This window comes from Diaphorina citri, unplaced genomic scaffold (assembly GCF_000475195.1).
Source record: "Diaphorina citri unplaced genomic scaffold, Diaci psyllid genome assembly version 1.1 scaffold2169, whole genome shotgun sequence".
NCBI lineage: Eukaryota > Metazoa > Arthropoda > Insecta > Hemiptera > Psyllidae > Diaphorina > Diaphorina citri.
The window spans coordinates 3,983-29,541 of NW_007379594.1; the positions used below are offsets into that span (position 1 = coordinate 3,983).

Genomic DNA, 25,559 nt, shown 5'->3' on the forward strand with positions numbered 1-25,559 from the left:
GGAATTTTTACAGACGGAGAGACTACTTTAGTTCTGGTAAGTAATACTCACTCTGACTTACTCGCCTTCAAGAGAACTCTTATCATTCCCTTCCCAATTATTAGGACCAATTTGATAGGGGGAACTGTAACTGCTAAGGTCCCTAAAGCGAAGAGAGGAAACAGGATAGGAGAAAGACAGCCATTCCGAGAGCGTTTCAATTTTTAAAGTAACCCTTGTAGAAGTACCTAACTAAAAACTTCTACTTACGAAAACAAGTGACGCGATCACGTTTTTTTCCTAACGAGGAAAAAATAAACGTGTTTCCGTGTTTTCTGGAACCTACCTACAGCATGAATTTTCCTCGTCGATGGACGATCGGTCGACTATGTTTGGACACACCTTTGAGGATAAGAACAGTACAGTAGATCGGAGAGAATAGCGCATAGAGTATCGGGCCCGTACCCCGTAGAAGGAATCAATGATAGAAGGAAGAAGGAAGTGACGACTCCGAACTGCATAGAGCTGAGACCAAAAAAATCTCTGTGCTCCCTGCTCTCCACACCACTCTGTTTGTAGCCTAAGGAAGCAATCAATGCTCATGAATCAACTTCTGGGTAGATAAGGAGACATTATAACGTCTAAATGATAACGATAGTCATTGGTTGTCGATTGCATACTTAACTACCGAATTCTGAAAAACGAACGATCGATGTCTATCTCACCAACACTTTATTTGTTCCCAACTACTTTAGTTCTGCTAAGTAATACTCACTCTGACTTACTCGCCTTCAAGAGAACTCTTATCTTGGACAATCCCTTCCCAATTATTAGGACCAATTTGATAGGGGGAACTGTAACTGCTAAGGTCCCTAAAGCGAAGAGAGAAGACAGGATAGGAGAAAGACAGCCATTCCGAGAGCGTTTCAATTTTTAAGGTAACCCTTGTAGAAGTAACTAAAAAGTTCTACTTACGAAAACAAGTGACGCGATCACGTTTTTTTCCTAACGAGGAAAAAATAAACGTGTTTCCGTGTTTTCTGGAACCTACCTTCTCCTACTTAAAAGAAAACCTTCAAAAAGTGCACGGATAAAATGATTAGGGAGCCTTGTGGGGCTTCGGTGATGGAATTAGATAGCTGAGACTCGAGTCCAGGGAATTTGGCGACCAGTATTCTACTATCTTCAGGATTGTTCACACTCTCAGTTGAACGGGTGAGTCCAGTCTGTACTCAGCTAGGAGTCCTAGGCTGTCTGTACATTGTCCTTTAGGTTGTAATTCTGTGGTCTGTAGATATTCTAGAATCTAGAAGAATCTTAAGATATCTAGTAGGCTCTTGTTTGTTTTCTCCACCAATTCTGTGGTTTTGTATTTTCCCCCCATTTTCCTCCCATTTTTTTTTTTTTTTTCTCTCTCTTTCACCTATGTACTTATTTGTAATTTTATTACTCTTTTTATTTAACAAATGGATAAATTTGAAATAATGAAATAAATTTCCTTTAGATACCTACTTCTCGTTATTTAACCTTAACTCCGATTGGAAAATGGGAGACGTTCATAGAAAATAATAATAAGACATTTCAGTTCAGACAAGAACCCAAAGTAAAGTTTTTCCTTTATTATTATTATCCTTTTTCTAGGAATAGCAGGCCTTTTGTAATAAGTATAACAATAGTTTGCTTGTAATTTACCGACTTTGAAACATTGTGCCCATTTGTAATTTAAAATAATTTCTAAATTCACCGATTTTTTATTTCTTTCTTCCCAGCCTAATACGCTGGGTGCTGAATTAAAATCTATTAGTGTGGCTCGTATAAGATTCATAGGTGTAATCACTTCTGATGACTTGATTATCCTTTCACACAGAATCTCACACTCTTGGCTCATTCTAAGTATTCATTCTTACGTTTTCGTTTATGTTTTCAGATGCTGAAAGAGCTGATGGTGGAGAAATGCAAATGCCACGGTATGTCAGGGAGTTGTGAGATTCGGACCTGTTGGCATTCTGCCCCTAGCTTCCGCACTGTGGGGGAAGCTTTGAAGAAGAAATTCAGTCACGCTATCCGAGTGGATCAATCCAACATGGGGAACGGAATGCCACTGGTACTTCCAGAATACACAAGGAGGTATGACAATACGCTGAGGAAGATCAGGCCTCATCGGGGGAATAACGATAAGAACAATCGTATGAAACGAGGAGGGCCGAGAAAACATCTGAACAGAATGAAGACGGAACTGATTTACTATCAGAAGAGTCCGAACTATTGTGAACGGGACAATGATGTGGACTTCCCGGGGACGGCAGGAAGATATTGTAACAGGACGAGTGCCTTCGCTGTGGACAACTGTGAGTCGCTGTGTTGTGGACGCGGTTATAATCTAAGGAGAGAAGTGAAGAACCTCAAGTGTAAGTGCAAGTTCAAGTGGTGTTGCACGGTGGAGTGTGAGACTTGTAGGGTGGAGGAATGGAATGCTGTCTGCATGGAGAGGGGACGGGGACTGTCCAGCCCAGGGCAGACTTGGTCCTTTCTATTTCTTATGTAGAAATTGTTGGTATGGATTCCCTGATGTACTTTTGGTAGTTATGATGTCTTGCGACACTTCTTGGAATTTCGATGGAGAGGGGATGAAAATTCGTCACTCTGATTAACCCAGGGCAGATTTGGTTCTTTTTATTTCGTTGTGTCCACACATAGTCGACGCCGTCAATCGATGGTCTATCAAAGGCGACTGAAACCGTACACTGCCTCGACAACATAGATTAATCTCTTCACATCGTCCATCGACGGCGTCGACTATGTGTGGACACAGTTTTATGTAGATTTTTTTATTATTTTGGATTCCCTTTTGTAATTCCTGGTAGTTATGGTGTTTCTTTCCTCCTTTTAACTAATTTCCAAATCTGTCATGACTGCTTTCAATTTTGGTATGACACTCACATTCCCTCAAGTCCCTCAACAATCTGTGTTCAACTTCCAAGAAAAGACATTCTCCTCACCAACTATATATCCTTGCGATACTACAACGAGGAGTATTTGGCCAGGTACGTACACAAAAAGCCCACTTGGGTGTAGGGGGGCAAACAGCCCTAAAAGTTGGGTTAAGCTTTATTTGGCCAGGTATGAAAACCGATTTTGCACGTATAAAAACAACCTTAATATTGATTATCATAACAACAAGAACACCAACCTCTCTGCTGAACATGAAAAGTAAAATAAATGAAGATATTATGAAGGCATATTACCACCAGTCCAGGCAGAGGTTGATTGCCTAGAGGTTCATGCGGACCAGAGACCTCCCCAGCGCCGAAGCTTGTAATAACCCATCATTAGAGCCACATGAGCACCGGGTGATTTATTTGCTATACCGACACCTTCACCTTTTGGGTCTTGGGTTCCTGACATCACACCAAGACCATGCTCCCTCCGGTTCCTATGGACCTCACTGTATGATTAGTTCTTTGCTAGTTTCTCCTCGGCAAATGGCGAAAGAGAAGCTTTGAGTGCAGAGACCAAAGCTGGAAGATGGGTTGAATGAGATCTTCTACAGTTGAAGAGTATTTTCCTAGATGGAAAGTCACACAGAGGAAAAATAAAAGGAATTTTTACTTCTTTTCACTCCCTTGAATCGGATTATCACCGAAAACAAGAAAGATGTTCTGATCTGGTCTGGTCTGGATATCATTAGTAGCCTCTCCAGAAGTTTGCTTTTAGTTAAAAGTAACAACTTGGGTTTTGGAAAATGCGGAAATGAAATCTAATTCTCAAAACTGATAACTTTAGCATGGTTCCCCAATATTTAAATAACTATGTACTTCCTTCATCATTTCCAGATGATGAGTTGTGCTGCTTTTTTTCAATAGTACCTACCTACAATTCTTTTTTTTTTTCTCTTTCACCTATGTACTTAATTTTGTAATTTTATTACTCTTTTTATTTAACAAATGGATAAATTTGAAATAAATTTCCTTTAGATACCTACTTCTCGTTATTTAACCTTAACTCCGATTGGAAAATGGGAGACGTTCATAGAAAATAATAATAAGACATTTCAGTTCAGACAAGAACCCAAGTAAAGTTTTTCCCTTTTTATTATTATTATTATTATCCTTTTTTTTTTAGGAATAGCAGGCCTTTTGTAATAAGTATAACAATAGTTTGCTTGTAATTGTATACAGAGGTATCTTAAAAAAAAAATAAATAAATAAAAATAATAATAATATTAAAATCGAGTAAATCCCACTATTCCCCTTTTTAACAGCAAATCTAAAACATGTACTTGTACCTATTATCGCCGAAAGTTGACAAAAAAGTAAAATGCACACCCTAACTCAAGGTTACTCAACGGTAACCAATCAGAACACTAGAGTTTAACCGAAACAGCATGTACGTGAAGTTAGCCTAGCACATGATGTATGTAAAGTTTAAATTCAAGACCGTGCCGGGGTTCGAGTCCAAGTGAAATGATGCTTATGACCTTGACCACACATAGAAAGCCACCCAGTAAAAAAATTACTCTCCTCATCAAACGGGAGTCAAAAACATTTCACGAATTAGCCCAGGAGAAACGAAAGGTATGTCGAAAACATTTCACGAATTAGCCCAGGAGAAACGAAAGGTAAGTCGAAAACATTTCACGAGTTAGCCCAGGAGAAACGAAAGGTAAATGCGACCCTGGGGACAGTTCTTGGAAAATTCTGATATGAATAACGATTCCAGCCTGGGAGAGGTTAGCCCAGGAGAAACGAAAGGTATGTCGAAAACATTTCACGAGTTAGCCCAGGAGAAACGAAAGGTATGTCGAAAACATTTCACGAATTAGCCCAGGAGAAATGAAAGGTAAGTCGAAAACATTTCACGAATTAGCCCAGGAGAAACGAAAGGTAAATGCGACCCTGGGGACAGTTCTTGGAAAATTCTGATATGAATAACGATTCCAGCCTGGGAGAGGGGACTGTCCAGCCCAGGGCAGACTTGGTCCTTTCTATTTCTTATGTAAAAATTGTTGGTATGGATTCCCTGATGTACTTTTGGCAGTTATGATGTCTTGCGACACTTCTTGGAATTTTGATGGAGAGGGGATGAAAATTCGTCAATCTGATTAACCCAGGGCAGCTTTGGTTCTTTTTTATTTCGCTGTGTCCACACATAGTCGACGCCCCGTCGATCGATGGTCTATCAAAGGCGACTGAAACCGTACACTGCCTCGACAACATAGATTAATCTCTTCACATCGTCGATCGACGGCGTCGACTATGTGTGGACACAGTTTTATGTAGAATTTTTTATTATTTTGGATTCCCTTTTGTAATTCCTGGTACCTAGTTATGGTGTTTCTTTCCTCCTTTTAACTACTTTCCAAATCTGTCCTGACTGCTTTCAACTTTGGTATGACACTCACATTCCCTCAAGTCCCTCAACAATCTGTGTTCAACTTCCAAGAAAAGACATTCTCCTCACCAACTATAGATCTCTGCTAGAAAACAATAACTCCATGTCGTTTTTTTATACTTGTACATACACCTACATATTTATTTTCATGAACCCCCTCCCCTCTTTATGATGACCATTTGGCCCAATAACATGTGTGAACTTACAAACTTTGTGAAATTTATATTCAGTGTGTTCATATTAGTCATCTTTATTTCAATTTCTTTACAGTCTCTCTGTTTCAATTAACCCAAAACTTCTCAAGGTGTCCATGTGGACACGTAGAAAGATCGTGTCACCTTGGGAAGGTATGGGTGAAAGTCCTTGAAGTTGTTTCAAAGGAATAGAATATACCATTTACATTGCTTATCCTGCCGGAATAGGTCTGAAAAGTCCCTTTATCCCAGCACTCTAAACAAGGCCTCAGTGAAATATCATGAAACTGCTCCGAAGAAACGATATCCGTCGTTTCTTTGGAGGAAAGGTCCGAAAACACCTCCTTGTGTTACACCTTGTAGAAACAAAACTTATCGAACTCAAACGAATCTCCTTGTGACACCCTGTGTAGTACAACACCTTTCAGCTAATTTGAAGGTCACGTAGGTAATTTGTTGCCAAGTGAGCCGGGAACAAACATTCGGCTAATCAAGTTATAGGCTTAAGCCTGGAAATGTCAGCAAGGCTTAATCCTTGTAAGGCTTCGAACGAAATGGAATTAATGTTCTTTGGTCGCATCTTGGGTGTTATACATAGGTTCATTTTTTTTTACAAATCTTTGACATCCATTTTCTTCTTTCATACATCTGTGCATGTTTTTCTATTCTACTCTACGATTTGCGTCTAATATTGTCCTAGTCTTCTTCTAAGTTCTTCTCGGTGATCAAAGCCAATCTCGGATTTGGATTTTGTGCATTTCAGATAAAAACGATTTTGACATTTGAACAAAATCCTAAAAATAAATTAAAAATAAAAATAAAAAACAATTTAAGGACTGCAAGCAACGTTTCAAAGGCCCTTGCTGTGGCAATTAGGGCCAGCCACTGACTATCAGGTAGACCTGACAGGTAGGTCCACCTCATCTGGTCCGTCCCTCAGATCTATGTACCTGATAGTGTGTGGTATCGGGTAGACCTGACATGCGGACCTTTTCAGCCGTACCTGTCAAGTCTACATGAAAGTGTGTGTGCTCATCAGGTATCAGATAGACCTGACATTCAGATCTTTTCAGCCGTATCTGTCAGGTCTACCTGATAGTGAGTGGCTGGCCTAGGAAACATCCCCTAGTAACTCCTGTATCACTCCCCAACTGTTTCAGAGGGAAGCCGAGATGCCCCCTCCCCGTGCTCTCAAGCCAGATGAACTGGACTTGGATAACCTTCAGGATTGTGGCGACCGATATGAGCTAGGCTACGTCATCGGGTCTGGAGTTTGCGCTGACGTCTACGAAGCTTTGGACACTCAAAATGGTAAATGCAGTATATTCGTAAACAGTAGCTTAGGTTTTGTACTTTTAAACATTTTAACTACATAGTAGAACGGCACTTTTTACTTTCCTTATTAATTTTACAATCTAAATATTCGTAATAGCACCTTCACAGTTCCTTCTGATATCACCTGATGATATAGTGCGTCCGTATTAAGGAGCGCGGTAGCGTTCCGCCCCGCCAAGTCAAAACAGTTTGATAGCGTTCAAGATTGGGAATACAAAGAAAAAGTATCAAAAAAGTTGAAAGCCTGTACGTTCTTCGTACAGTAAGCTTGAAACTATGGCTAATTGGCTACCAATTCACAAGAACTTTTTAGGAGTGCACTAGTTGATTTAGACGTTTTTTCATATAGTTTTCATAAATCTTTCAGAGATTCCAATTCCCTGTCAACATAGAGCCTTCTCTACGTTCTCTAATCAATGCCAACCCATTCCTTTTCAGGCAACAAGAAGGTGTCCATCAAGGTGCAGAAAATCAATCCGGAATTCATCGACGATATCAAGGAGGAGTATAGAATGTTGCGCGACTTGTCACAGCATTCCAACATCCCCGACTTCTTCGGAGCGTACATGAAGAAACATCAGACCCATTCTGAGATCTGGTTTGTTATGCAGGTGAGTGGAAACCTCCCTGGTTAAAAGTTCAAAACCAACTTAGCACCATCGATCTTGAGCACCACGTTTGAAATAGGTACTAAAGAAGATAGCTATCTCTGCCAGAAAACAATAACTCCATGTCGTTTTTTTATACTTGTACATACACCTACATATTTATTTTCATGAACCCCCTCTTTATGATGACCATTTGACCCAATAACATGTGTGAACTTACAAACTTTGTGAAATTCATATTCAGTGTGTTCATATTAGTCATCTTTATTTCAATTTCTTTACAGTCTCTCTGTTTCAATTAACCCAAAACTTCTCAAGGTGTCCATGTGGACACGTAGAAAGATCGTGTCGCCTTGGGAAGGTATGGGTGAAAGTCCTTGAAGTTGTTTCAAAGGAATAGAATATACCATTTACATTGCTTATCCCAGCAGTCTAAACAAGGCCTCAGTGAAATATCATGAAACTGCTCCGAAGAAACGATATCCGTCGTTTCTTTGGAGGAAGGGTCCGAAAACACCTCCTTGTGTTACACTGTTACACCTTGGAGAAACAAAACTTATCGAACTCAAACGAATCTCCTTGTGACACCCTGTGTAGTACAATTAGCAACACCTTTCAGCTAATTTGAAGGTCACGTAATTTGTTGCCAAGTGAGTCGGGAACAAACATTCGGCTAATCAAGTTATAGGCTTAAGCCTGGAAATGTCAGCAAGGCTTAATCCTTGTAAGGCTTCGAACGAAATGGAATTAATGTTCTTTGGTCGCATCTTGGGTGTTATACATAGGTTCATTTTTTTTTACAAATCTTTGACATCCATTTTCTTCTTTCATACATCTGTGCATGTTTTTCTATTCTACTCTACGATTTGCGTCTAATATTGTCCTAGTCTTCTTCTAAGTTCTTCTCGGTGATCAAAGCCAATCTCGGATTTGGATTTTGTGCATTTCAGATAAAAACGATTTTGACATTTGAACAAAATCCTAAAAATAAATTAAAAATAAAAATAAAAAACAATTTAAGGACTGCAAGCAACGTTTCAAAGGCCCTTGCTGTGGCAATTAGGGCCAGCCACTGACTATCAGGTAGACCTGACAGGTAGGTCCACCTCATCTGGTCCGTCCCTCAGATCTATGTACCTGATAGTGTGTGGTATCGGGTAGACCTGACATGCGGACCTTTTCAGCCGTACCTGTCAAGTCTACATGAAAGTGTGTGTGCTCATCAGGTATCAGATAGACCTGACATTCAGATCTTTTCAGCCGTATCTGTCAGGTCTACCTGATAGTGAGTGGCTGGCCTAGGAAACATCCCCTAGTAACTCCTGTATCACTCCCCAACTGTTTCAGAGGGAAGCCGAGATGCCCCCTCCCCGTGCTCTCAAGCCAGATGAACTGGACTTGGATAACCTTCAGGATTGTGGCGACCGATATGAGCTAGGCTACGTCATCGGGTCTGGAGTTTGCGCTGACGTCTACGAAGCTTTGGACACTCAAAATGGTAAATGCAGTATATTCGTAATAGCACCTTCACAGTTCCTTCTGATATCACCTGATGATATAGTGCGTCCGTATTAAGGAGCGCGGTAGCGTTCCGCCCCGCCAAGTCAAAACAGTTTGATAGCGTTCAAGATTGGGAATACAAAGAAAAAGTATCAAAAAAGTTGAAAGCCTGTACGTTCTTCGTACAGTAAGCTTGAAACTATGGCTAATTGGCTACCAATTCACAAGAACTTTTTAGGAGTGCACTAGTTGATTTAGACAGCATAGAGCCTTATCTACGTTCTCTAATGGCAGTGTTTCTTAATTAGTTTGGCCCGCAATAAATGAATAAATTAGTCTTACCTTTATACAAATCTCAAGGTACCCCCTCCTCCCTTTCCGATGAACTTCCATTTCCAAAATCTCGACTTTGTGTACTTCCTTCATCAGTTCCTTTTCGGTTCACGTTCGGTACAATCTAAAAACGATTAATTTGAGTAATTTCCTATGAGAATGTGTTTGTCCCAACCTCATATTAATTTTTAGCAGGATTATATCTAACACTATTATTAAATTTATTTATTTATTTGTCTTAAAGTTACATCTATCTAAATGATTACTATCTATTTATTATCCTAATAATCAAGAAAACGTACATAATTACCTCTGTATTTCTCCTAATAATTTTAGTATTTATTTGTCTTAAAGTTACATCATTCTATCTAAATGATTACTATCTATTTATTATCCTAATAATCAAGAAAACGTACATAATTACCTCTGTATTTCTCCTAATAATTTTAGTATTCTCATACCCGTTAAATTTTCAGCACCATAAATCTCATCTATATAGGTATAGTTTCGCATCAGTTATCTATTATAGCTAATTTTTAACAAGCCATCATAATTAACATGATAGTATTTAGGTAGGTACATTAAAAAAAAAAAAAAAAAAAAAAAAAAAAAAAAAAAAAACTAGGTACTAAAGAAAATAGCTTAAATCTTAAGGTGTGTCCACACATAGTTGACCGGCCATCGATCGATGTCGACTGACACGTCCACACTGCCTCGCCAGCATGAATTTTCCTCGTCGATGGACGATCGGTCGACTATGTTTGGACACACCTTTGAGGATAAAAACAGTACAGTAGATCGGAGAGAATAGCGCATAGAGTAGCGGGCCCGTACCCCGTAGAAGGAATCAATGATAGAAGGAAGAAGGAAGTGACGACTCCGAACTGCATAGAGCTGAGACCAAAAAAATCATGTAAATAAAACCCATTGAAACCATACAGTTTCTCTTGATAAAATAGAACATTAAAATTGAGTTTTTATTGCCTACCAAAAATTATTTTATTATTATTATTTTAGACAATTATTTATTTAAAGGAGCATTAACAATAAAGTTAATAATAATGAGAATGGTTTATTTTAATGTAACTATAAAAATATCTTCCTTTTGTTCCTATATCTTTGCTCTCCACACCACTCTGTTTGTAGCCTAAGGAAGCAATCAGTGCTCATGAATCAACTTCTGGGTAGATAAGGAGACATTATAACGTCTAAATGATAACGACAGTCATTGGTTGTCGATTGCATACTTAACTACCGAATTCTGAAAAACGAACGATCGATGTCTATCTCACCAACACTTTATTTGTTCCCTCATTCCAGTATTGCGAAGGAGGACCGGTGACAGATTTGGTCCGAGCCTTGATTGACCAAGGCAAACGAATGTCTGAACAGCACATCGCTTTCATCTTGAAGGAAATCATCACGGTAAGAACTGAACAAAATAAGCGTAATAGAAAGTAAAAAATCAATCTAAAATTCCAGTGAAAAGGAATGTGTCTGGATTTAAAGACGCTCTATGACTAATCTATGAGATCGACAATCGACAAAATTTAATATAGGTACCTAACCTAAATATAGGTACCTAACCTTGCACTCATTGACTGTTTCCATATTTACCGTTTTGTTGAAATTATTAGACAGTTTTTGCAACCAAAATTTGAGTCCCGTTAATTGAACTATTTAACATTATTCGACGAAAACTCGCTTCTGCGCATGTGCAGCTCTCTATTTTCCACCTTGTTTCAGGGTATGGTTTTCCTGCATGAGAATCACGTCATACATCGTGATCTTCGCGGTAGTAACGTTCTGCTAACCAAGGACGGAGAAGTTAAAATAGTCGACTTTGGTTTGTCCAGGTAAGTATCTACGATTCGAGGTCGAGTGGATTGGAATACATCACATGCCTTCAGGACACTCAGGGCTAAACTTGGTAATTTGATATCCTATATCCTATCCTCAAACAAAGTACAAATTTGAGATATCTGAAGTTGTGAATTGACCAACACACTTTCTCTTTTTCAGAGAGACAGCGAACACATTTGACAAGAAGAAAACCTTCCTCGGATCTCCAAGTTGGATGGCACCAGAGATCATGCGCTGTGGACACAAAGAAGTCGATGGCTATGATAACAGAATTGATGTTTGGGCTCTCGGTAAGATTCAAATTTCCTGAGTTTGAATTCCATCACCGACAAAAAATTTGCACTCACAATTCGATTGCAAATATTTAAGCGGGTTACTTTCTGGTGTTCTCGTATTGATCCAGCACTTAAAGGGAAATATCGTCTCTTATCGCCCATCTGATGAGGGACATACTACAGGGTGGGCATGCTACAAAACACTATTCGTTTATTTCAACAATCCATAACACTATTCGTAAGTAAAATTTATTTATGTAAGCATACTTGCCAATGAATGTAGTTAACATTGATACCTCCCTTTGTATTTAGGAATCACTGCCATTGAGTTGGGAGACGGAAAGCCACCGTTCGAAGACATGCATCCAACACGAGCCTTGTTTCAAATAGTGATGTAGTTAACATTGATACCTCCCTCTGTATTTAGGAATCACTGCCATTGAGTTGGGAGACGGAAAGCCACCGTTCGAAGACATGCATCCAACACGAGCCTTGTTTCAAATAGTGCGCAATCCCCCACCTGGGCTATACAGAGCTAGTAACTGGAGTCAACATTATGTGGACTTCATTGCAGAGTAAGTGTGGAAACAAGAGATATTTGTTAGGACTGCAGTAGATTGGAAACATAATCCCGCGACTTTTAGTAGTGCGGAGTTGAGCGATACCGCCTGAAAATTCAAACCTATGAATTGCCAGCCTAGTTAGCTTAGTTGGTAGTGCGTCTGCCTTGTAAGCGCTAGGCCGCGGGTTCGATTCCCGCCCGGGGCGGATTTGATACAAGAGATATTTTGTTAGGACTGCAGTAGATTGGAAGCATAATCCCGCGACTTTTAGTACAAGAGATATTTGTTAGGACTGCAGTAGATTGGAAGCATAATCCCGCGACTTTTAGTACCTAGTGCGGAGTTGAGCGATACCGCCTGAAAATTCAAACCTATGAAAATGATACAGACCTCTCACACTCTAGCTCTAGGAGAAGGAGACTTCAGTCACGACACTCCAGTAAATATCTACATAGCTATCTTCTATTCGTTTGGGTTTCAGATGTCTCGAGAAGAACCCCGAACATCGCCCTTACATGTCGGAACTTCTGGAGCATCCTTTCATTACATAAGTTACAGTTCCCTCTGTCAAACCTCTTTAAAAAAAAACCTATGAATGATACAGACCTCTCACACTCTAGCTCTAGGAGAAGGAGACTTCAGTCACGACACTCCAGTAAATATCTACATAGCTATCTATTCGTTTGGGTTTCAGATGTCTCGAGAAGAACCCCGAACATCGCCCTTACATGTCGGAACTTCTGGAGCATCCTTTCATTACATCCCTACCGGAAAACGATCTTCATGTAAGTCATGAGATGTTAAGCTACGTCCACACATAGTTGACCGGGCGTCGATCGACAAGGTGAATCTATGTTATCGAGACAGTATTGACTGTTCAGTCGATATGGATTGACGGCCGGTCGACTATGAGTGGACACACCCTTAGACTACGGTGCGGTTCAGGTAACTGACTATTATAAATATTTGTTTGTGTTGAACACTACGTCCACACATAGTTGACCGGGCGTCGATCGACAAGGTGAATCTATGTTGTCGAGACAGTATTGACGGTTCAGTCGATATGGATCGACGGCCGGTCGACTATGAGTGGACACACCCTTAGACTACGGTGCGGTTCAGGTAACTGACTATTATAAATATTTGTTTGTGTTGAACTGAAAATTATGAACTAAATTTGATCAACGTGACTGAACGGTGACGAAGTTTTGAAAAACTAATAAAGTGGTCCATCCAGTTCATTGCATGAGCTTTTCGAATTACCAAATACTTACTCACAAGTCACAACAAACATGAAAAATTGAATAAACCCCTCCCAAATAAAAATGTACTTGATAAAACTATTTTCCTTTGTTTAGCTGTCAAGTGAGCTGAAAATCCTGCTAAGTGGTCCATCCAATTCATTGCATGAGCTTTCCGAATTACCAAATACTTATTCACAAGTCACAACAAACATCGAAAATTGAATGAACCCCTCCCAAATAAAAATGTACTTGATAAAACTATTTTCCTTTGTTTAGCTGTCAAGTGAGCTGAAAATCCTGCTGGAAAATATCAGTTCATTGCATGAGCTTTTCGAATTACCAAATACTTATTCACAAGTCACAACAAACATGGAAAATTGAATAAACCCCTCCCAAATAAAAATGTACTTGATAAAACTATTTTCCTTTGTTTAGCTGTCAAGTGAGCTGAAAATCCTGCTGGAAAATATCACCCAAAATGTGAAGTCTTCACGGAAAGAAGAAGCTCGCATTAGAGATGGATTTTTGAAAGTAAGTTATTATTTGGTAGCAAAGAACCAATGAGTACTTACACTACCATCACGTCACATCACGTCACGCCAAGTGAGCTCATCGGGAGTCGGAAAGATGTAGTTTAAAGTTTTCCCATAATACGGGGTCGGGCGAATTTCGAACGCAGTCACATGTCGTCTGACAGTTTCATTTGTCCTTACACGGTGGGTTTTGAGCCAGCTATGTGTGATACATTGTAGGCAAAGGTAATCTCGTTCAAGACAGCCACACTACTATCACGTCACGTGAGCTCATGTGACGATTAGAGAGACTGCAAAAATAAGTACCTACCTACGCGGTCACACCAAGTGAGCTCATCGGGAGTCGGAAAGATGTAGTTTAAAGTTTTCCCATGATACGGGGTGGAGCGAATTTCGAACGCAGTCACATGTCGTCTGACAGTTTCATTTGTCCATACACGGTGGGTTTTGAGCCAGCTATGTGTGATACATTGTAGGTAAAGGTATTCTCGTTCAAGACAGCCACACTACTATCACGTCACGTGAGCTCATGTGACGATTAGAGAGACTGCAAAAATAAGTACCTACCTACGCAATATTTCTTTAAAATATGCGAACACAATTTGATCTCAGTGCATTGCAAGTTTGCTTTAGTTTGATGACTTGTAACTTTCTACAAGATGTACCATAAGCAAGGAAGCACGCTATGTACTTCCTATTCTTGATATTTCTTTCAAATATGTGAACACAATTTGATCTCAGTTCATTGCAAGTTTGCTTTAGTTTGATGACTTGTAACTTTCTACAAGATGTACCATAAGCAAGGAAGCACGCTATGTACTTCCTATTCTTAGCCACGCCCCCTCTTGACTCGTTTCAGTACAAAGATCAAGAGCTACAGACGATGCACGTCGAGGATCTGGCGGCTCTGGAAACCATTTCCGAAGACAACATAGTCCAGGAGTTGGAAGAGAGACACAACTCCAAAAACCACTACTCCTTTGTCGGAGATGTCCTGTTGTTCATCAATCCCAACACGCATCTAAATCTATATGGAACCAAGGTAAACAGGGTCTTATTTAGGGGCCAAGGTTCATTTTCGCTCCTTCACCATGAAGTCGACTCTAAAAATTTGGAGCATCCAACCCCCCTTCCCATTCTTAGCTTGTTCATCAATCCTAACACGCATCTAAACCTATATGGAACCAAGGTAAACAGGGTTGTATTTAGGGGCCAAGGTTCATTTTCGCTCCTTCACCATGAAGTCGACTCTAAAAATTTGGAGCATCCAACCCCCCTTCCCATTCTTAGAAACCCTTCATCACTATTTAGACTCTTGAGCCCCACCTTCCCTCAATAAAAACATTCTTCCATAATTTATAGTTTTTCCTCTACAACTAAATGAAAACAGCTACTTGGTCTGTGGCGTATAATATCTCTTACACCCGTATTTATGAACAAATATAAGGATGTCCTTTGCAGTCGAGCAAGTGCTGAGCACAGGATTGCAATAATTCGGTATTTGTTTGGACTCTTGAGCCCCACCTTCCCTCAATAAAAACATTCTTCCATCATTTATAGTTTTTCCTCTACAACTAAATGAAAACAGCTACTTGGTCTGTGGCGTATAATATCTCTTACTCTTAGTACCTCTGTTGAATTGTCAAACTCTTTTGTCTTGGCGGGGTGAAGAGCTATCGCGCTCCTTAATCAATGTTGAATTCTACAAATTAATGTTTCTTTCCTCCTACTGTTCATTTGCAGTATCACTTCAAGTACAAGTTCAAGTCGCGTTCAGACAACGAGCCTCACATCTACGCGGTGGCGGACAGTGCCTATCAGGACATGATGCATCACGAGGAGGCCCAGCATATCGTCCTGGCGGGAGAAACATTGGCGGGCAAAACTACCAGCTTGAAACATCTGCTCAAACATTTGATCTTCTTGGGACAGGTAAGAAAAGATCTCAAACAGTATCAAAACAAAAAGAGTTGAATTTGACGAGGTATTTAATATAATACCTATGTATAAAACATTCCGGTATCATCAGTCGTCATTTAATAATAAATTAGATTCATACCGATGCGATCGATGGTGTTATACAAATAAATGAAACTCAATATGTTTAGTCAAAAAAGCAAAATGATTTCTTTTATCGTCAAAAAATTGTAGTAAGTTTAAAATAGTTATTTTTGCCTTTTTGGCTACTTTTTTTATTTGACAACCCATTTTTTATTGATGTTTATATCAGTGGCGTAGCGTGGTCTAACTCCAAGTGTAGGGCGGACACTAATTTCTATCACAATGTTTATCTAATAAGAATACAATAATTATTTAAAGTCAATATTTAAGGGTATTTGAGTGGAATTTTTGAGTGTATGGCCGCCATACACGCGAAATAGTCTCCGAACATCATTCATTTCACTCTTTCAGGGTGCGGCCAAAGTTGGAGAAAAGATAGAGAAGTGTGTGAACGTAATCCACGCTATAGGCAATGCTGGCACGCCCATCAACCAGAACTCTACACGACACGTGCTGTACATGCAAGTCACCTTCGGGAGTTCGGGCAAGTTGAGCGGTGCCATTTTCTGGCTGTACCAACTGGAGAAGTGGCGAGTCACTGGAAACAGGTAAGTTACCTAAGCCAACTTTTAGTGAAACTAGAGTCAAATGATGATGAATTCTCATAAAACTTCCTCTATCAAATACAGTCATACTCTTGATGAATGACTCGAAAACTTTAAGAACTTCAAACACTCTTTCTTACGTCTCCGTTCTCTTTGACAGAGATCCTCTGCAGGCGAACTTCCACATCTTCTACTACTTCTACGACGCCATGGAGGCGGCTGGTGAGCTCGACAAATACTTCCTGTCCCCGGGCCGCAAATATCGCTACCTCCGTGCCGACGTCACCGATGACAAACTACCCAAGGGACCACGCGAAACGCCCGACACCAATGTAGCCAAGTTTCAGGAGATCTACCAGAACTTGATCGACATCGAGTTTGATGACATTCAGATGGAAATTTTCAGCAACGTGCTGGCCGCCATTCTGCTGATTGGCGAAGTTGAGTTCGAGAGTTCCGCGGAGAACACGGCCGAACTGGCCAATCCTGAAGTGGCCGCTAATGGTGAGTGAAAGAATAACACAAATGAAGTACAGTACCCATCACGAGATGTATGAATTATGAAATCCAGGAAATAGGGCAATGATTCGATACAGGAAACTATAACTGCTAAGGTCTTATCGTCCCTAAATCGAAGAGAGAAGGAAGACAGAATAGAAGAAAGCCAGCCGTTAAGAGTCGAACATTATCCATTCAGGATAAAATCCACGCTTACAAGTCAGACGCGCTACCAAGCAAGCTAACTAGGCTAGCTAATGAAGATTTTATTTAAGCATATTGCATACCTAATCAATACCGGCGTCTATTCAATGTTATTTCGAAAAATCCTTACCATTACCTACCTACAATATTATTGAGTTAATTTACCTTACGTGTCTGGAATCCCAAGTTAAATTTCATTTTTCAGTGTTCAGCCACATGTATATATAAAAAAAACAACCCATTAATCGAGTTCACACTCGTACTGATATTTCCAATATCATCATAGTCTATTCTTTAAAGGCTTAGAAAAGGTTTTCAATTTTGATTTTTGTTTCACGAATATTTTTCAATGCCACCAGAAATTATTAACTTTTTTTCAATTTTTGAGAATTTACAAGATCGTTTTTTAAACTTTTGTTACAGTATTTTGTCAAATATTTTAAACTTACTATTCAATTTTTGAAATTTCTTTTGTATTCTAGGAATCTAGATTGTAATTTTCCAATACAGTATCTATTGATACTTGTATGTAAATACCTACGTAGGTACCTAACCTACACAACCCATTTATTAAAAAAAAAAAAAAAATGCTATAGGTACAGAACAAATGCACTGTTTTGTTCAGTCTACACACAGAATTTTATATAATATCTAAGTGTCAGTTTATGTACTGTAGTTAAATAGGTAGGTAACTTTTAATAGGTCTGAGGATTTTGAACAAATCTAAATCCAAGAGCTGAGGAAAATCAAATCTTTTTCCAATAATCAGGAAAAACAAATCGGAACCTATTGTTCTTTTGTTTCTTGGACACAAGACGCGAGGTTACATTTTTTGTTTTTTACAAATTTTGATTTGTGTGTTACACAATTTGATTTTTGTTGTACCTACACGTTTTGATTTTTGCATAACTTAGGACCTATTGATATGGGGATCAGCAAATACGGTGCTGGCAAGAAGAAGAAGAGGGCAACGAATTCCAACATCGGACAAGATGAAGCGGCGTTGAAAATTCAGACACGTAAGTATTATAAATTCTTTGTGTGATTATATTGGTCGTATCTTCCTTTCGGAATTTCCGCTCTTCTGAAGATTGTTCTCTCTTTTGGTGTGATAGTGCCTGTACTAAACTATAGGAAATCCAAGATGGTGTGCCATTAGAATGGTTTCCGTTTATGAAAGGAAAATACAACTCTTCTGAAGCGCCTTTGGCGTTTTTTCTCGTGATAGCTAGTAGATAGATATTTATGCATCCCAACTTAATGGACAGAAGTTTGGGTGCCGATGCCTTTGGACAAATATCGTATATCCCTAGAACGAGTAAAAAAGTGAGTAGAAAATTAGGGACGATATCCAAAGTTGGTTCATTTTAACACGTCCATATCGGACAAAGGGCATTTTCAACCTCAAAATATACCCAAGTAGACGAGAACAAAGAACACATTTATTCAATTTAGACAGATATCCCCATTCTACAATGGGATAAAATGGGAATCGGTTCATTTTGTATTTTGCTCATTTTTGAATTTTGCCACCTTTTTGTTTCCTCACAGAGTACCGAGGTTACAGAGTCAGGAAGGACTATTGTTTGGAGGGAAAGAAATTCAGTAAGTATTGTGCTCTTAAACTAAAAAGAAGAGGGCAAGGAATTCCAACATCGGACAAGATGAAGCGGCGTTGAAAATTCAGACACGTAAGTATAAATTCTTTGTGTGATTATATTGGTCGTATCTTCCTTTCGGAATTTCCGCTCTTCTGAAGCATGTTTTCTCCTTTTTGGCGTGATACTAAACCATAGGAAATCTAAGACCATAGGAAATCTAAGTGTGCCATTAGAATGGTTTCGTGTTTTTTTCTAGTGGTAGTAGATAGAGATTAGAGAGGTATTTACCTACGAATAGCAATTTATAATGGACACAGAAGTTTGGTATTGTTGGGACAAATATCGTATCTCCCTAGCCTAGAACGAGTAAAAAAGTGAGTAGAAAATTAGGGACGATATCCAAAGTTGGATCATTTTAACACGTCCATACGGACAAAGGGCATTTTCAACCTCAAAATATACCCAAGTAGACGAGAACAAAGAACACATTTATTCAATTTAGACAGATATCCCCATTCTACAATGGGATAAAATGGGAATCGGTTCATTTTGTATTTTGCTCATTTTTGAATTTTGCCACCTTTTTGTTTCCTCACAGAGTACCGAGGTTACAGAGTCAGGAAGGACTATTGTTTGGAGGGAAAGAAATTCAGTAAGTATTGTGCTCTTAAACTAAAATTGAACATAATATTTGTGCTGAATTACTGAAGTAGACAGCAGGCAGTGACAGTCACCCATCCAGATGATCACCACACTTACCCAACGTGTTTTACGACTTTTACGTAGATACCTAGTTGTCAATCTTATTGGATTATAGGATGTTGAGTTTTGATGATGATTAAAGACGACATGGCTTTTATTGTGTCAAGTCCGTCACCCGTCAGTTACTGTACAGGGTGAGCGTTGCTGCATTTTTCCAAGACTTTGATACCTAAATGATTTAACAAAAAATGTTTTAGGTAAATTTGTCCGTAAAATTTTCGAATCTTTAAAAATAACATAACCTACACAGACTTGAACTTTTAAAACAATAAAATTGTATGAACGCCTGGTAATAGCTTTGATTATGCAATGTGGTGGGCTTATAAGTAAGAGGCAAATAGCCCACTCTGAGGCTTGAGTAAAGAGCCAAACTACTCTAAAAGTTTTAAACCCAGAAATTGGGATTTTTGGAAAATACCCGTGGTGCCCTTTGTACACACAGTATAGAAAATATTTTTACACTAAAGGTACTAGGTACCTATACCTACCTATGCAGATACCCCATATTATAGCTAGGTAGGCATCTGTCAGTAGGTAGGTTACATGATATTTTTATCGGGCAAACTCTTTACAAATTCAGTGTTTGTAACAAGATAGATAGTTGAAACAATTTCAGTTGCGAATCCAATTGATAACTTTTAACACTTCCAACTGCGCGTAAAACAGTCGATTAGATATTTTAGTTCCCACAAAATGGTGTGATAACTAATAACTACCACAGTACCTGTGTAGAAGCAATCCCTTAGGTACTACCTCGATGAGAACTATTGGATTATGCCCAGAAAAAAATACGAATACGGTAAGACTTTTTCAAATACCTACCTGTATAAATTTTTCTATTCTAATTTACATAATCTGAGACTAACAAAATGTCCCATATGTGCTAAAGGACATTAGGACATTTTGTGATAAAAATTTATTCAAACAAAGTGTTGGAGTATACCAAAAAGGTTTTCATAAGTAAGGTTAAAGATAAAACAGATTGTTCATTAAAAAAAAAAATGGGACTTTATGAACACCGTGTATGTTCCACATTGGTTCAGTGGTAACGGGGGCACGGTTGGTTCGACAAAAATTTGTACTCGTTTTTCGATTGATATTTCAACGGGTTATTTTCTGGTGTTCTCGTGTTGACCCAGCACCTAAATGGGAAGTATTGTGTCTCTTCTCGCCCATCTGATGAGAGGCATACTACGGGATGGGCATGCTACGACACAGGCCACAAGCGTCTTATGTAGCAGTTGTTCCATTGCTACGAAATAAAAACGGCGGTGGAACACTCATCTTTTTTTTTAAAAAAAAAAAAAAAAAAAAAAAAAAAAAGAGGGGGTTTTTTAAAAAAAAAAAAAAAAAAAAAAAAAAACAAAACAAAAAAAAAACAAAACAAAACAAACAAACGAAAGACGAAATTTGGATCTGGGAGATGGGTGATTTGAGTCCAAGTCTAGTTAGTCAATTATTAGTCTTTCGATAAGGACCACATTTTCAATTTCAAGTTTTCTACCTGATATCAAGCAATCTGATTAGTTAATCTTAATTCTTAATCCAAAGCATTCCAAAGGCTGTCAAGGTTTATAATACCCATTGATACACATTTTCTTGAGTTCAGCTATTTATTTTCATTTTCATAGGTTCACATCTACAATCAAAATGTGGCCGGGGTCCTCATTCAAGTTGGTCAATTATTAGTCTGTCGATAAGGACCACATTTTCAATTTCAAGTTTTCTACCTAATATCAAGCAATCTGATTAGTAACAGTTAATCTTAATTCTTAATCCAAAGCATTCCAAAGACTGTCAAGGTTTATAACATCCATTGATACACATTTTCTTGAGTTCAGCTATTTATTTTCATTTTCATAGGTTCACATCTACAATCAAAATGTGGCCGGGGTCCTCATGGGGGACACTAAGAAAACCGTGCCTATGGACCAAATAAAGCCAGGAGGATCCGTGAAAGATTTCCTCGGCCCGATCACAGCGCCCCCTGTCAGCAAAATGCCCTTCAGATACAATGACATATTGAAATTCGACCCCATGGAACCGAAAGGGTAAGAAGATCTTGATAGATTTCGTAAATAGATCAGTTGCGCTTACTTGGGTAATGTTTCAAAGTCATAGAGCCGGAAAAATGAGGACCAACGAAATTTTTCTTTTTCTTCTACGACTTCTAGATCCCGAGATAAATCGATTTAAAAAATACCGCTAAATCGCACGAGTTAACTATGTATGTAGATATGTCTGTACCTATGTATTGTCCTAAGGATTTCATAAATGCTTATTTGGCATTAACTATCATTTAATCCATCTCAATATTTCTTTATCTTACAATTCATCATTTGTCATCAACAAAGTTCAAACCATTGTGAGGACTTCTGCTTGTTCTTTTCGAGCAGAGAGCTAAGCTGGTTAGGGTTAGCTGTTCTCCCTGTTTCTGACGCATTAATGTGTTTGTGCGCATACGTTTCTGCGCAGTTCTTTCTGCACCTCCGCTAGCGCGCTTGCATAGTGGCGCTACCTAACGGACGAAAAAAACAACTGCGTAAAGTCTGACGTCACACATGTTTGAACTCTTTCATTAGAACGGAAACTAAAAATTGAATTTTTGACCTTTTACAGTTATTTTTTCGGAGTTTTGACCTCGGATTTGGATTTTTCCCAACTTTTTACATAGGAATCGACCATTTATTTATAATTTTTACCCATTTGCAACTGACAGATCCGTGTCCAGGATTTTATTGAGGGAGGCCCAACAGTCTAAACCTCTAATCAATGATGTACCTGGGGGGGATGCTCCAACTTTTGGGAGTCCAGCCCACAGTAAAGGAGCAAATAAAGCACAAGGAGGCCCCGAGTCCCCTCAGCCCACTAAATATGGCCCGGCCTACAGGTCTCAGCTGTTGGATTTTTGTCATGGGTAAAGGTGTGCTTGTAATTAGAAATTTTGGGGTTCTAATCCGAGGCTTAGGTGTAGGGGCAAACAACCCTAAGGATGTATTAAGCTTTTACGAAGCTGCTGATATAAAGTGATTTTAATTTCCAGATCAGCATTTGGTGATGATGAGTCCTGGGATGAACCTCTCAAGAGAGGAAGACATCAGGGACCCAAGGATAAACACTTTGCTTACAAGTTCAGAGGTAAGAAATTGCTATAAGGACTTCTTTGAAATGGGTTTATCAGGAAAAGCTTCAGACCGCGGTCTCTCAGACTGTCTTTTATACATACACAAAAATCTGAGGCTAAGGTGTAGGGGCGAACGGCCCCAAAAGATCTAACGACAGACATAATTACCTAGGTAGGTACTTATGACAAAATAAAAGTACGTATTGTTCAATAGGTGTTCGTCTAAAACTAAGCTACCTATTATGAGTATTAAAAGTGACGTAACTTTCACTGGAAAAGTTTCCAGTGAAAATTGATGCAGTTCAATAATCTCGGACTACTGTCAGTTGCATGGCTTCCACATTCCAGTGTGAAATGGGTAGATACTACACATTGCTCGCTCAACAATATTAGGTTACCGCGGTATATTGATAAAAATAATAAATTAGCGAAGGAAAAATGGTTTGATCCTTTGATAGTGGAACAGCAACAACAGAGATCTTAGCGTCCCGAAATCGGTAGGAGGACCGAATAGTAGAAAGTCGGCTATCCAGAGAACGAACCTTTTTTTTAGGATAAAGTTTAGCCCGAAGGACATCGCACCCGCGAACTAGCAATTACAAGGTAGACGCGCTACCCTTCAAGCTAATGAGAAATGAGCCAGCCTAGGTAGTTTTTTTTTTTTTTTTTTTTTTTTTTCTTCCAAAAATTGCTTAAATTTTTATTATTTTCCATGACTATTCCATGACTTTTTGGCCGATTTTCAGATTCCATGACTTTTTCCAGGTTTTCCAGTTTTTCCTGGTCGCGTATAAACCCTGAAGAAAGAAAATCTCTCGAATCTAATTGTAGAAATGTTGGGCTAGAAAATCAATCGCGTCCTGTTATGAAGAGAAGCATTACGTAACATAAATACTGTTAGAATGAACGTCTACGAGAAAAACATGAAATCCCTAGATTGTCTAAAGAGAACAGATATTGGAATATTTTCTCTAGATCATCAACCCTGCCTTATCATTAGAATTTCCTTAAGTACTATATCTAGTGCCTGAGGACTGTTCTTTATCAGTCTACATTCCTGTTCCCCATAGCTTAGGATCTTGGAATGGATTCATCAGTCGATACTAGTGCCCTGGTAGTGTTGAAAAGTTCAATAAAATGAAGTCTAATATTTCCAAGTATTTTGTTACTGTTTGTTTTATATTTCTTTTCGTTGACTTTACGCAGGCCGAGGAACAAAAGAACGCGGTCGTTCCGCACATATGTAAGTACCGAGGAGTTTGATTTTAAATGTTTTTAGGGAATATCTAGCGTTCATATCTATTAGGTATCATTATAAAATGATAATTATTAATAGGGTAATGTCTTTGAGGGTGAAAACGAGAGTTGAAAAGATCAAATTCAGCCCATGAAAATTTACGATCTATGTTCTTTAGAATTTTTCATCCTTGTGTCTACAATTAAGATTAGGTTAAAAAGACAAGTTTATCAGAGCACTTCGTTTAGAATATCAGCTTTGATGCTGAAATAACGATGCTCCCTGTAATTTCAACTTGAAATACATAAAAGGTAGTTGTTTGACTAATTGAATTTATTTCCAGCATGAAGATTATTTACATTAGTGAATGCAATAGGCATACCTAAGCTGTAAACTTTGCCTCCTGTAGGCTTAGTGATATTAGTCGTGCTTTGAACTTTCAAGCTAGAAGTAGAAACAAAGTCGATAAGTTCGTTCGCAAACGGTCCAGTATTGTGAAAAATGTAAGCTGTTTTTATTACTTACTTACTTATTTGATAGGACTGATAATTCACCTCCACTACGGTAAAGAACTAAAGAATTTTAGCCAACCTAGCGCCTACCTTGTAAGCGCTAGGTCGCGTTTTCGATTCCAAGCCGAGGCGGATTTTATCCTGAACTGATAAGGTTCGTTCTCGGAACTGCTGGCTTTGTCCTATCCTGTCTTCCTTCTCTCTTCGATTTCGGAACGATAAGACTTTAGCAGTTACAGTGCCCTTTATCAAAAATCTTGAAAAAGAAGAAAAAACTCCCATTTTTCAGATCAAGAAGTGCAGACTGCGAATTTAGAATCACCAGAGGTGACTCAAACATTAGATGAACTGATCAACAAGGAGATTTGCCCCGAGGAACTTAACTTTATCGACACCCCGTATACCCGAGATCCCAAGAATATTCGACAGATGTATTCCGATCAGAAGTACAGAAATGTAAGTACAAAGAAACATGTATGTACCTACCAATAGGAAAAAAGAATTGAGTTGAGTAGTTTTGGAGCCTGAAATATCATTTGAAATCATTCTGATGAAATTAAGTACAAAAAAAGTAAATAATAATAATAATAAAAATAGTGGATGTGCAAAGGAACCAAACTTCAAAAACTTTTTCTTGTATTTTCCTTTTGAAATTTTCTCTCTTCTGAAGCTATTTCCCATTACCTCTCTTTTCCCTAAAGTTCACGTAATACAGGCCCCATTACGCCAAAAGAGGGGGAAAGAGCCTAAGAGGAGCAATTGCGAAAGGAAAATGGGTCTTTATAATGGAAATCCATGCCTTATTGATCAATCATATCTTCCGTTCTTATTGGGACACCCTTTTTTAACGTTTCCAGCGTTGTCTGTTCACAGAAGTACAACACGCCCAAGAAGCAGCGTGCCCCCTCTCCCCCTCGCCCTATGAGTCGGACCAGAGTTCCCTCCGTGAACAACTATGCTGATATTAACGAAGAAATACAAAACGAGTCCTACTTCACACGAGGGGAAACACCGCCAACCAGGGCGCCTCCACCGCCCCCTGTCCGTGGCCATGTGGAGAATAGACAGCAAGACGGGTATAATAGACAGCAAGATGGTTATAATAGACAGCAAGACAGCTACAGCCGGAACAGCGACTATGGCAAACCTAGCAGCAATGTCAACAAGTAAGTTTAAAATTTTGGGTATAATAGACAG

The 25,559-nt window shown here is 38.9% G+C and overlaps 2 protein-coding genes across 2 annotated transcripts; both read left to right on the forward strand.

The window, feature by feature from the left end:
• Positions 1–1,186: 1,186 nt before the first annotated feature.
• On the forward strand, positions 1,187–3,816 carry LOC103518374 (protein Wnt-10-like; the record flags this gene model as incomplete). The annotated part of the gene is made up of 4 exons (XM_017447788.1): positions 1,187–1,194; positions 1,907–2,481; positions 2,961–3,023; positions 3,813–3,816. Coding segments are annotated over 4 exons (650 nt in total), but the record flags the coding sequence as incomplete, so codon positions are not given.
• Positions 1,212–25,552, forward strand: LOC103518375 (neither inactivation nor afterpotential protein C-like). Its single transcript, XM_026830195.1, has 22 exons — positions 1,212–1,265; positions 4,241–4,553; positions 6,725–6,875; positions 7,338–7,510; positions 10,661–10,765; positions 11,087–11,196; positions 11,363–11,493; positions 11,906–12,053; positions 12,736–12,826; positions 13,721–13,816; positions 14,678–14,860; positions 15,562–15,750; positions 16,231–16,427; positions 16,585–16,928; positions 18,041–18,145; positions 18,678–18,731; positions 19,326–19,379; positions 20,272–20,288; positions 21,353–21,540; positions 22,533–22,627; positions 24,652–24,818; positions 25,236–25,552. Exons 2-22 carry the CDS (start codon positions 4,443–4,445, stop codon positions 25,530–25,532), a joined length of 3,006 nt encoding a protein of 1,001 aa, XP_026685996.1. The 5' UTR covers positions 1,212–1,265; positions 4,241–4,442; the 3' UTR covers positions 25,533–25,552.
• Positions 25,553–25,559: the final 7 nt, after the last annotated feature.

Bases quoted from the DNA above. Each gene is read 5' to 3' on its own strand.
- LOC103518375 (XM_026830195.1), top strand. From the start codon at position 4,443: ATGATGCTTATGACCTTGACCACACATAGAAAGCCACCCAGTAAAAAA. The intron at 14,861-15,561 runs GTAAACAGGGTC...GTTCATTTGCAG, and splicing joins TAAATCTATATGGAACCAAG to TATCACTTCAAGTACAAGTT. The intron at 21,541-22,532 runs GTAAGAAGATCT...TTTAATTTCCAG, and splicing joins GACCCCATGGAACCGAAAGG to ATCAGCATTTGGTGATGATG.